Source organism: Falco peregrinus, chromosome 9 (assembly GCF_023634155.1).
Source record: "Falco peregrinus isolate bFalPer1 chromosome 9, bFalPer1.pri, whole genome shotgun sequence".
Taxonomy (NCBI): Eukaryota; Metazoa; Chordata; class Aves; order Falconiformes; family Falconidae; genus Falco; species Falco peregrinus.
The window spans coordinates 4,818,878-4,832,269 of NC_073729.1; the positions used below are offsets into that span (position 1 = coordinate 4,818,878).

The 13,392-nt window shown below is 42.2% G+C and overlaps 1 protein-coding gene across 1 annotated transcript in view; it reads right to left on the minus strand.

Moving 5' to 3' along the window:
- PHRF1 (PHD and ring finger domains 1) overlaps positions 1-13,392 on the minus strand; it is a 28,087-nt gene that overhangs the window by 13,551 nt on the left and 1,144 nt on the right. Inside the window, exons 2-8 of the mRNA XM_055813646.1 lie at positions 8,517-8,637; positions 8,074-8,193; positions 6,273-6,499; positions 5,218-5,301; positions 4,112-4,230; positions 3,079-3,179; positions 2,365-2,540 (exon numbers count right to left, since the gene is read on the minus strand). Of these exons, the coding sequence (XP_055669621.1) occupies positions 2,365-2,540; positions 3,079-3,179; positions 4,112-4,230; positions 5,218-5,301; positions 6,273-6,499; positions 8,074-8,193; positions 8,517-8,613 (924 nt within the window). The 5' untranslated portion in view covers positions 8,614-8,637. The remainder of the gene's footprint in view (positions 1-2,364; positions 2,541-3,078; positions 3,180-4,111; positions 4,231-5,217; positions 5,302-6,272; positions 6,500-8,073; positions 8,194-8,516; positions 8,638-13,392) is intronic.

The window sequence follows — 13,392 nt, forward strand, 5'->3', positions numbered from 1 at the left end:
ATGACCTCACTCTTCAGCCTAATTCTGACTCCTTAAATGAGAGCAATCCCCGAGACCGACATTCCCTCAACGAAAAAGTTCATCCAAGAACTTTCCCAAATCCACCTAACTGACCTCTGGCTCATCACGCAGCAAAGTGCCATGAGCAAAGACTGAAAAGCCAACAAAGTACAGGTCCCCTGGTTTTAAACTCCTCATTCTTTAGGTCAGATTTACCTAATGCTGTGAAACATGTCCAGAGGCAGCTTTTCAAACACACACCTCAGGGAACTCACTGGAATGGCATGTGTGAGTCCCCCCTCCAGAGCATCACTTTGTTGCTATAAGCAGGGACTGCTCCTGCAAGGTTCAAATTCCTCTTCTCTGTACTCAGGGGTCAACCACATTTAAACAAACACATTCGAAGCATCTGGATTCTGAATGACCAGCCTCAGAACGCGAACTCAAAGCCTCCTTGCTGGGCAAACACAGCACGGGTTTGTTCCTTCCTTTGGTTGGAAAGACGTTGAGCAGGTTTCTCTCAACAGCTATGTTAAGTTGGCCATGCCTACACCAACCATATTCCTAAAATGTCACAGAATGGTTTGGTTGGAAGGGACCTTTAAAGCTCATCTATAGTCCACCCACCCTGCCATGGGGAGGGACACCTTCCCTGCCCCCTCTCCTTTCTTCAAGCAACCACAATGCAGCAAGAATTGATAAAGTTTCATTTAAGCATAGCAGATGCAAAGATCCCTCTGATGTTACATTATTCACTGTGTTTACTTTCTAACAGAGCACATGCATCGGATTCTTGCACATTTATGAAATGTATGCGTGGCACATACAGTAGAGGAGAATGGCTTTAGAGTATCTTGCAGTCATGAAGAAGCTTCAAACTGCAAAATATTTGAGAACAGAATACGCCAACAGAAATATATGCTTGAATTCATCTTAGTACAGAATTATTTTTGCTAGGCTTCTCTGTTAGCGTCACTAATGAATGCTCCAATCTATTTTACCGAGCTATTTTATTAGAATGCCATTGTTTTAAGTGTCATGGGTGCTAAGAAATACTACATAAGGTTCTCTGATTTGGAGGAGAACACGATGGCGTAAGGAAGGCCCTGAACATTAGCCAAAACATATTGACTTTTCTAGAAGGACCTAAAATAGCGTGTCTAGCTAACCACCATTAGTTTAAGCACTTGGAGAACAACAGATGAGATACAAAACAAACTGCCTCCCCAAATACTAAAGCTTTCCAAGGATCTGAAATCAGCACCTCTCTATGCTTTGAGGACAACAGCAGACCGGCACTAAAAGCCATAGATAAGAGATTTCAAAAACTGTCCAAGCAACTTATTCCCATGGTTGACCATCCCCAAGGGAAAAACAATTCTCCTTACGTCAAGTCAGATCCTCCTCTTCCTCTCCAAAGTCGCAGAATTTCACACATTTCTAGCACATTGAACAGCAGCATTAACGAAGAGCCAATTAACATATCAGTAGTCGAATGGCAGTTATTTATAGGCTCTGCTGCCACACTACGTCACCATACGCTCCTGTGCAGTTTAAAGCTTTTTATATTTATGCAAGTAATGGCTAAAGCCAGAGGGCAAAGCAGGCAGGAGATTCCCCAAGTTTGGAAGTTCTCAGTTTGCAACTTATTGTTACATACATAAGGATCACATTCTAACCAACAGAAACATCTAGAAACATCTCAGCTGCAGTCATCTGCAGTCAGCAGTTCAATGAGCAAAGGACTTGAGGGGCCTTGGGTATCTGGGATACTTTCCTTCATGGATTCTCTGGTAGCTGTTGATGTGGTTGAACTCACACTGCCATATCTCTAAGGACACTATCATCTGGAGGTTTTTTTCTTCAATAAGAGGTTGATTTTCACAAATACAGAAACATTAAAGATACTAATTTTTCTCTTCAGTTTGGCTGACAGTGGCCAACAGGTTCTACCGCTATGCGGAAAGGGGTAGAAGAACAAACAAGCAAATATACAAATGTCAAATAAGCATGCCCTGTCTCTGCAGAAAAGCATGCTAAAAAACCAGAAGTGGTGCACAAACTGTGCACTAACAGCCACTGAGAATAAAAATACAATTTTGCTCACACCTGAGATGATGAAAATGTGGACTAAGAGATGAAGCTACTGCAGATTTCAAAATAGAGTTTTGGTTATGGGCAAGTTGAGTGCTGCACGTGTTCTACATCTCAGTTTAAAAGAACTCCACAGCTACCAACCATTGTGCTACATACAGTCAACACAGACAGCTGAGCTACTGGTGGAGGACGACGGGGGTACATGGACTTACTTCAACTCCGCCACAAGGTTCTTCCAGAGGCTCATCAGCCAATACTCCTCCATACCTGAATTTGTTGCGCTGTTGTTATCCGGTTTCTGTTCACCGTTTCCCTAACTCGTTCGCTCTGCCGAGTTCTGGCTATAACTCTGGTTCGGACTTGAGGGCGTAGCCTACTGGTGGTGGGAGTATCGTCAGCCACAGGGGCAGCAACCTCTTCTTCCTCGCTGACATGATCTGTATCTTGAAAGTAAAGATGCCCAGGTCACTTGTCTTTCTACAGGTGAAAGCATTTCAAGAATTTTGGACAACATATAAAATCAGTCTTCCTTTTCTTAAAGCAATCACCTCCAAAGGCAGGCATCATCCTCTCAAAGGGAAATGAGTGCAGACACCACCACTTCAGACTGTTACACAAAGACAGTTTTCTAGGTAACAGAAATTGCTGCTACCTTAGCAGTGTGAGGTCAGGATACTAAGAAATTCTTTCCAGCATAATACAATGCAGCTGCACTAAGGTGCTGGGCTTGCTGCAGGAAGGCTAAAGAACACTTGTAAGCAGTAGCTGCACAGGTTGTAACTGCAGATGAAAATCTTAATAAACAAGATCCTCTTATCAGTCAAGAGTTCAGCTTTTTAAATTCAAGAGAGAATGCCTATCAAAACAATTATTTAAAAGATAAAACCAGGGGTTAAACGTTTCTTCAAAACGGCATATGCCCCACATCACCTAAGTCAGGAGAAAAATATTTACTTTGACTGGATACCATGAAACCCTTACCTGCAGCAGCACTGACATCCACAGGAGGGGCACAGGCTGGACAGAACCATTCATCTACAGGGACTTCACTCAGAGGTGGATTAAGGCATTCCATGTGATACCTTAAAAAAAAACCCCAATAAAATCAAAGTCAAGACAATGAGCTGCTTTACCAAGGAAAGAGAGCCTTTTACCTCCCATCCACAAGCTACATAAGGCAGACACATTTTCTTAAGTTTGAAACTATGGTAGAAGCAGATGCTTCTACCAATCTCCAGAGAAACAATGCCACCTAATAGTTATATAAGGGTCTTCAATTCTAGGTGGTGTTTTGATCACTTTCGGCTCAAAAAAACACTCAGAAAAGTGTATGTTTTCCCCTCGCTGTGTGGTGTACTGCTTGCCATTTGAACCCAAGCTGCAAGAAATGTGCAGAGCCAAAACTGACGGCGGTAAAGAGAAAGAGAAGCACTGAGGTGCTGGGGAGACAGGCACTCAGAAACAACATCAGTTTCTTGCAAACCAACATAGTATTAAAGTGTTCCTAAGTACCAGTGATACTATTTTGCAGGACTAGATGCAAGTCAGCTGCAATGCCTTGTTACGTTGAATAAACACGCGTTGCGTCCCACGTCATGATTAAGGGAAGCGGTGGTAAGCATTTCTGCCTAACTGCACACGCTAGGCTGGGAGAGCACCGGCCAGTCCCTGGCTTCATAGAGCTGCATGCAGGACCACTGCTGACTTCCAAACACCATCCGACCGAGAACCACGCTGGTTCTTATCGAATCTCAAAGGGATAAGGATGCTGGTCCTTATCAAATCTTAAAGGGAAAGAGAAAATGATGCTCCCTTAGGTAGGCTTTTCGAAATGTTCTCCACCCAACAGGCTGAGCAGCTAGACTGAAAGTCTCACCAACCACTCACAGAGAAGTTACCCAGAGAAATCTTTCAACATTACCCGACTTGGGTCCTCTCATTTGTTAAATTCTATTTGACACGTGTTAGTAGCACAGAAATTAGCAGGTGCTATGTTCCTTTCAGCTTTTCTTACCCTGCATCACAGCCATCACACAGCAGCAGGCGATCCTCGCGGTCACTTCTGCCACACACCTCACAGAAGGTTGGATCATCCTCTTCATTGCTACCCTGAGTTTTTGTCTGAATAATAATCTAAATAAAAAGAGGGATTCACATTTTATGCAGAACGTGGGACTTTTTAAAATCTATTGTCACGTTAACAATACCTGCAGCAAAATCTAAAAGTGAATGAACCAAAATGGCTGATACATACCAGAACCTTTGTTTAGTTCACTCAACACATCTAGGACATGATGAAATGCTTGAAAACATCTACTGAACTTGTCTACTGTCAGACACCAACAACTATAGAAAACTCCATTGTAAGAACACGCAAAATCAAAATTCCCAAATAAGATCAAAAGTAGTCAAACAAGCAAAAAACTCACTCAAAAACAAGACAAGAGAGCAAGCTTCAAGTTTTTCCCCCCTAAGCGTATGATTTAAATGTTAATTCACACTCCCGTTAAAATACAAACACAATAATAAACCATTAGTTTACGAAAGCAGAGCGTCAAGCTCCTAAATGTCCCCTGAAAACCAACGTGTTTCTGATATTAGTAAAGAGCAACGACAGCTCTTCAATACTCTTGTGTGAGAGCACTAGCACACTCAGCCTGTGCCTTTAAGACCTCTACTATTGCCTTGTCTCCCTCTCCCCTTAAAAACCCAACCCCTGCACAGTATAGCTGGTAGCAAGACATAAAGATACGACGTATAACCTGGATTATTCCCATTCACAACAGCGCTTGCAGTACGCAGGACACTTTCCCCATGGTGACAGGCTTATCAATGCAGAACAGCTTAGAGTCAAATGTCCGTTATGCAAAAGAGGCAGCTATAAAAAACACCCTTTTTGCTATCGGAAACGATGCCACGCTCCAATCCACACACAATACTGCAGGAAACGTGGTTACGGAGGAAAAGAAATTCTAAAGGTTCCTTAAAAGGCAATCGCAAAATAGGAAAGAAATAATTCATCCAGATCCCAAGTATCAGATAAACGTGCTGGAAGTGTAAACCTCTGAATAGCTATTTCGTGGCCACTGGCCTTGTTGTTTGCTACAGTAAAACATTTACCTGTTCCATGATGCGACCACCATAACGTGTCCAAATGTTAATGGCCGTAAAGAGGATTCGATCCACTGGACAGGAGTTTGCATTCTAGAAAGAAAAAAAAATATTCCCCATACAGTTAATAAGCACATCTCTTGATTCAATTTTAAAAAAGAAAATCTTCAATCATTAATGCAGTAAGCATTAAATTAATGTGGTAGTCATTCTAACAGCTATAGGTCTTTATATTTTAAGTGCCTTATATATTTAAGTGCTGACTTACCTGGTTTACAAACAACCTACTGCATCAGAGAAAAACTGCATCTTTAGAAAAGCATTTATTACGCTGAAGTCATTTAATTATTATTCAATTGCCAAAGCAATATCAAAGTTCTTCCAAACACTGCCTTGAAACAGTGATCATGTTTTAGGGCATTTACTTTCTTTTGGACAAATGAGCAACTGGAAACGGCTTACAAATATATTCAGTAAGAGTGATTTTTTTAAAAAATTATTTATTTGATTGCCACTGGTACTGCTGCACGCACAGTAAGTTTTGTTGCAATTCTCACCCTGGATTATGGTTATGGGAACTACACAGTTAGGTGGCAAGGAACTCTGATTAAAAACTGAATTCAGAGAAAACTGCCGATTTTAGTAGTCAGTAAACTTTTCCGTGTTTAAATGTTCACTGCTGCAACAGACCCTCATCTAATGGCCACAACACAGAATTCAACAAGAGATAGATATACAGAGAAATATACCCCCACACAGAGAGAAAACCAGTATTACTGGTGTCTTGAGTAAAAGAATTTTAGATGCCTAGAAACACTTGCTTGTGACACTACAACTTTCAGAAAACAGAACAGATCAGGTTGGCTACAAGCAAAACAGATCCACATTTCACAAACACGAATCCTGCCAAATACAGCAGTAACACAAGTCCGTGGTTAAAAAGCTTAAGAAAGCAAATATAATATTACAGTGTTTTGTTCTCATTACAGCAGAACAGCGCGATAAGAGGGAAGAGAGCAGAGCTCACCAGAAGGCCACAGGCCATCAGGGACAAACCAGCTCACCTTAGACCACTCCACGATGCAGTCCAAGCAGAAGTAATGGGAACAGTTCTCAGGAGTCCCCACAATCTGACCTCGAAACGTGTTGAGGCAAATGGGACAGCTTTCACCTTCCTCATCAGAGGAAGAGCTCAGCCCGTTTATAAGTGACTCGAATTTCAGAGAAGTGGTCATTTTCCCCACAGCGGCCCCAATTTCTTCATCCTCTTCTACATCATGGTCTTCACAACCTTAAAAAGCAAGAGATGAAAAACAACTCGTGTGCTGCAGGGCTTCAGCAGCAAGGGCAGAGGGGGCGGGCAGGATGGGGTACCAGTTCACAGAAAATTCCAAGTAACATTTTACGGGGCTGCAAGGGCGAAGTACAGCCTCCCCAGTTCGAGGCGATAATTTCTGCTGTTTTCTTTTTTCCTAAATCCCTTCACTAAAAAGCAATGGATTACTCTGGCAAAAAATAAAGCCTGATAACGTCACTAGTCTTGCAAGAGATTAAAAGGACAGACAGCAGAAAAACAACAGATTATCAAAACAACAAAAGAGTAGGATGTGTCAGGCTACCACTGAACACCGAAGTTAAAAAATAAAGTTATAATAAAGTTATCGTGTATCCAACTTTATTTTTTTTAGACACTTCAGAGGACAAGAAGCAGCAATACGCTCACCTGCAAAAGAGCAGATTAAAAATTTCACCAGTAAATCATGATTTTGAGAGTCAAGAGGTCTGGGTGTCTAGCTGCAGATTACTTGAAGAAGCTTGGTTTTGGGTAAAATTAATTTTAAATGCTCAGACCACATTGTTGAAAGGTGATTTTATTTTTAGTACAAAATACAGAGATACGTGTGAGCCCTTCCCTGAAACCTGTGAATTAAGTTAACACTTTCAAGAAGCAGTGAAATGTTACCTAAAAAACATTCTCACTTTTTGATTTTTTTTTTTTATTTGTTTGGGTTTTTTTGTTTGTTTGGGGTTTTTTGTTTGTTGGTTTGGGGGGTGGGGGGGTGGTGGCAGCTGTTGTTATTTTGCTGACACTTTTCTAATAATGAAAATGGGGCCCCTTGTCTTTTATCTTTTCTATGGCAGTCTCCTGTCTGGACATAGCAAAGAATACTCTAAATGATGGATTAGTAAAGCTTTTTGGCACCTGGTGTAAATTCTTTAGTCTGTGTTCAAATCAGTCTAACTAGTAACTTGGAAAACTGCTCTTGCCTTCCCAACAAGCTCTGATGTAATAAAACCCCCTCTATTTTTGTCTATCCAAATAATAATTTCAGCGCAGCAGTTTCAGCAGTACATGGACCTACACAGCATGTTTTCAGTAAAATTAACAGATCCAAGTAACATCCACATTCCTTTTTCAAAGGAAAATTAGCTGAGCCTTCTTCCCTTCTCCCTAGGCTTAACAGCAATAATAATTTATTTCCAAAACTCCCCATCACAACATTTACTTTAGAGCCCCGTGCCAAAGCAAACCAAACAGTGTGCTTTTCTAAGTGAAAAAAAATAGCACGAGCCATTGCTGCAGTTTTGACTTTTTTCTACTCATGCTGGGGCAAAGTTCACTCCTACTGACTGTAACAATACCCCTTTGGCTAGTAGACAGCCTTCAAACACACAAATGCTTTAAAAATTTAGAAACTGGGGAATATTACTCATTTGTTTATTACTGTAGGATCTGGGCATCAACCTGACACAGCAGCATCTGTGGATTTACACTTCATGGTTAATTTCTGCAGGAAAAACTTTCATTCCACTCTTCCTCCAGCTATTAAAAAAATGCCTCTTAACGCACATTAACAGACCCACCTTCTAATTCTTCATCTTCACTTTCTTCCTTGACCTCCTCACCTCCCTCTTCCTCAGTGTCATCTTCTTCCTCACTTCCGTTATCATCTTCTGAATCATCACTATTTCCACCACTGCTTTCTGGAAAAAGGGAAAGGAAATAACTATTTGATGCAGACAGACAGGCAGAACAGTGAAGGATGCACCAGAACTCCTGCTCGGGATGTTCTACATGGAGCAAAACCCTAGATTTCCTCAGTGGTATCACAGCTGCCTGTTCTGCGAAACTCAAGGTAGGCACATCAGCTGTTTGATGCAAAGAATTTAGGAAGCAAATAAAAAAATTTCTCAGGGAAAAAGAAATAAAAGGTCACAAATATATATTTACTTCTCTTTGGAGGTTAAACCAATAGGTTCTCCAACCTAGAATCAGAAACGTGCACATGCAGAGAGGCTGTGTTTACCTGTATCGCTGAGAAGCACGAGACCATGTCTTTTGCCCTTGGTTAGGGAAGCATTCTTGTTTATCAGTTCATCCTGGCTGTCATCATCATCATCCATGGCAGGACATTGGAAATCCGCTCCCTGCAAGAAGGCAAGACGTCAGTGAGGCAGCGCACCACCCTGACAAGCAGAGCAGGCATCAGCCTGGCAAAGAGCATCCAGCGCATCTGCAGAGCCGTGAACAGCAGAAGGGACATGGCTCTCCAGCAAAGGCTCCTCACACCGTTGAGTAGTTTTCCCAGTTTCAAGTCGGAGGCAGCTACAGGTAAGCAGTTACCATTACATGACATTTCACATCCCTAACCAGCTGCTTGCGACACTCAGTTTAGGTGAAAGATTCAGCTTTATCTTGGGCTCCTGAACAACAGAAAAAGGTATAACCAGAATTCCCCACTGAAAATAGGAATAGAAAACCCACAAACACCAAAACACCATCCTGTGGACCAGCGATAAAATGCAAAACTGAAAGGGCCCAGATGCCCTTTGGACAAGGCCTAACAAGCCGACAATATGCGTTTCAAATCAAAATACTGCATCTTGCTCAATTGCAAAGTAACAAGAAGAAAGATTACATTTTTAAGGTCTTTTTAAAAAAAGGCCTTTTCACAGCTCTGTCATGAAATAGAGGTTTCAGACCTCATAACCATTATTCCTCAGAAAGGAGGAGACTTGATTCAGTGCATGTTAATGCAATCACATTAATTGCTGTGCATTAGCACAGACTGGCAATAAAACTGACAGATACTGAGAGGTATCTCATGATCCAAATTCATAGTGACAATGAAACCAGAACTTTTAATACATAATGCTACAAAGCATTAAGAAAAACAGATCCCTGCAAGCTTCTCTAAGCAATTCATGGAAAAATATAATTAATTGACACTTAGAAAGCGAGATATCATAACTCAAAAACAATAATAAAAAAAGATTCTTCTACAAATGTGGCAAAGAAGTTTCGATCGGGTGCTCTTCTCCCACTCCCCCTGCTCCACATTACATACCTTGCATATTAAAAGAATTTTTGGAACAAAACACGATGTTTTATTCAAGTGCTCTTGATCCGTATCTTTACTTGCACACTCCCTTTTTGAGCCACGTAGCACAGCTCTGCACTTAAGAGCCTTAAAAATGTAGGCTTTGATAAACCAGACTAAACTGCAAATGGAATCTTTGGTGCTCAGAGGGGGAAAAAAAAAAAAAAAAGAGAGAAAAAAGATCGAGCTTCAACACAACCAAGTTCTCAGTAAAGATTTCTCCTAACGTTGGCAAGAATATTTCCCAAATAAAGGTTTAAACTTGTAGCTAAATTTGTGGCTATAAACAGCAGCGTGTTTCAAAACAATTTATGTTGGCCGAAAACACGCAGACTCATCAAAAGCCAGTCACTCCATGATGTAACTGAAGAAAAAAAAAAAAAAAAGGGAAGAAACACTAAGAATTCTTTAAGTTTCAGCAGTGCGTACGTATTAATTATTCAAACTGAAACTCAATTATATAATAGCCTCGCAAAAGCTAAGTTAGCCACAGCAATGCAAAATTCAAGGCGAGGATGCGTAAAAGGGCAGAGACTGGCAGCACCAGTCCTGCAGCAGGGCAGTGGCTGGTGTATTTATTATGTACGTAGCAGGAATTTACACAGTGTATTTAGATTTTCTGCAGAGCCTGTATCACTCCTCCATCGGCAGGCTGGGGGAACACTGGCACTGCCAGGCTGCTGAGGGTGACAGAGGCCAACCAAAGCCACCGCAGGGGCAAAACAGTGGACAAGCCCCCACTTTGTCAGCGGTGACCTTCGTTCCCCTGCTCCCTAGTTCTCCTTAAAGCAAACAATAAGCACAGCGAGGAGAGGATCTTTTTATTTTTAAAAGTGATTCCCCACAAACCACAGTTCTGACCAACACACACTTCACTCCGTTTCTTCACTGCTGTGGAATAAAACAACTACCCATGTTATCTGCGCCCTGCTACCCCACGGAAAGATATCCTTTCAGCATGCAGGCAAACAAATCAGCACTTGTGACTTGACAATCTAAACTGACATATTTATGCTGCAAATGCAAGCTTGTACTTTGCTCGGAGGCAAAACTCGGAGTTAAGGAATATCTGGTACTGCAGCAAACAATCAAGTCTTCAAATCCTGTCAAGTTAAAAAAAAAAAGTCTGTTTTGTGGCTAGCTGGGAATAGACAAGGAGACAGCAAGCAAGATGAAGTGAATTTGAGATTTTAAGCACATCACAAATCTTACTTTACAAATGACAAACTGGGCAGCTGCTCTTCAGGAAAAAAAAAAAAAAAAGAGGAAAGCAAAATCAACTGCACACCTAATATGGGAGCTTGTTCTATTTTTTTTGTTTAAGAACAATAAGCAACATTTCCAAGTTTGGGTGTCTTTTTTTTTCTTAGAGGAGACATTACAAATACATTACCACTGTGAAACACAAACACACCCATGTTTGTGTGAAACACTCAAGGGAAGTCCAGATTTCATTCCAGCACTCACCACATCAGAATTTTTCTAACCCCCTCCCCAAGCTGGAACTGGCAGATATAAAATAGATAGGAAGCATTTTTATTATTATTATTATTATCATGTAAACCCAGAAGTCTGGTTAAGAAGGAGATTGTAGTCATTCCTCTGAGGCAAACCTTAACTACACACTTCTGTAACATGAAAGCAGACTGCTAAAAAGCACCAGTTATGCCTGAAGGCCACGGGACTGAGACAACTACAGCTGCTTTCAGTTCTGGGGGTGCCAAGGACCTGCCCCCACCGCCGTACCTGACCCCTTGCTGCTGGCTCACTCGGAACACCCCACGGTGTACGGCACTCCACGTACAGCCCTCTCTCATCCACTGGTCCCCTCTCTCCTGCATCCCACTGAAGACACTATTCAGGATGCGTTCCCAGCTGGCAGCTCACGAACAGAGGCAGGGTGACCTGGCCGGAGATCCCTGTCCGTGCCTTTGGACCCAGTACCACTAAGGTGAGGCATCACCGCGTACAGCCAAACCCATCTCCACTCCCGGGGAGGGCCAGCACTTGCTTCGCAGTCTGTGCCCAGCACATCCAGCACCTGAATGACAGGCTGCACACTAGGTCTGCTAAAGGCAGCCAGCCACTGCATCCTTGCTTAACATCCCCATTTTCAAACTCTTATTCAGAAGAACCTCATCTTTTAATGCAGCATTAAACCGCCAAAACAAGTGTGTGACAGGTGTTTGAGCACTTTACATGTAGCAGCACTTCTCCCCAGCCCCAGGTTCCCTTCACAAAGGCACAACCTCGCTACGGCCAAGTCAGGTTTGCACCGAGCACTGCACGCCTTCTGCTGCGGTATAAATTGTAAGCCTGGGCTTTGCTATTAAGACAGATTACATTTTTACATCGAGCTGCCTTCAGTCACTTTAACTCTACAATCAAGTAAGAAAGACAAATACTTTCTTCACGCCGTACTAGCAATAGGATTTTCTGTTTGCTTTTACAGAGAAGATTAAGCGTTTCCTCCAGAACTAGGGCTCATCAAACAAGCACTTCAGTAAGCATTTAGGTTTTTGAACTAAAATCCTTATGCATCACCACAAATCAGTATTTCAGCGTACTCCGAGTATGTTCCAGCTAGAAGGCAAGTGCAGGTTTCTAACTACCAGAGGAGCCACGGTCTGCAAGACACACTCAAACTCCATCTCAGTCTGACACGAAGCCGACAGAGCTGCCTACAACAGCGAGCGACTCTCCCAGTCTGGATTCTCCCAGTCCCAGAACAATTTCCTCCATCACCAGTTTCCTACAGTAGTTTCTAGTTTTTAGAAACAGAAGAGCTACCAGACAAGGCACCGACTTCAATCTGCTCGGGTAACATTCAGGATTATACACAGGCAAAGAAAACAAGTCAGATGGACTTTCTCACAGGGTGGTTTTGAATACTGATCTAATTTCATGGGCAATTATTGAGCAGTCATGTTCCACAGAGCACTTACAACTAAATTTAAGTCTACTAAATATTCAAACACATGAGCTTTCAGTTCTCTTTGGCACATCTGCGTTATTTGTTGGTCTGTTGTTTTTTCGGTTTTAGGTTTTTTTTGTTGGGGGGGTGGGGGTAGTGTGTGTTTGTTTGTTGGTGGTGGGGTTTTTTTCCAAATTGACCAAACAACTCCATTCCCTCTGGAAAACCAGCATCACACATCAGAAAGCATTCAGCTTTCTTTCCAATTTCATATGCTACATTGAAAGAAAAGAAAGTAAGAGCTGAAAAATCATGGTTGTATCCACTTGGAAATCATGTGGATATGATGTGTGGTGCCTGCCATCACGACACTCCAAAGGTAAATAAGAGGAACTAGGCAAGGAAAGTATTCAGATTAGTGAGAGACTCCTACAGCCCAGAGCCACACAGTGCCAATCTAGCACACATAGGGAGCTTTATAAAAGTCTTCTAAATCTAAATTTAGAACCAACTTTCCCCTGCTTTAAGTTACAAGAAGATTAACTCTTAAATACCAGCATCAGAACTGCCCATGCAAAAGTTTAAACAATGGAAGCGTCTAAGAACCTCACAGATAAGGCACCAAAACTTAATCCCAGGGTAGGTGAGGAAGCGCTTATCTTTTCCCCCATCCTGGCCCTGCCCTAAATTTAGCCACCCTAAATTCCAGGACCAAAACCGTCCACCAAAGCTTCCCCAGGAGCTGACAGTGCACTCTTCAGGGAGTTTGTAATGCAGACAAAGCAATGCACGGGCTTTGCAAAGGCACTTTTGAAGTGCAGCATCCCACCCAGAGGAGCAGCCGGGCGTTTCGTACCTCTGCATTCAAAGCAGCAGCCAAGCTCTATG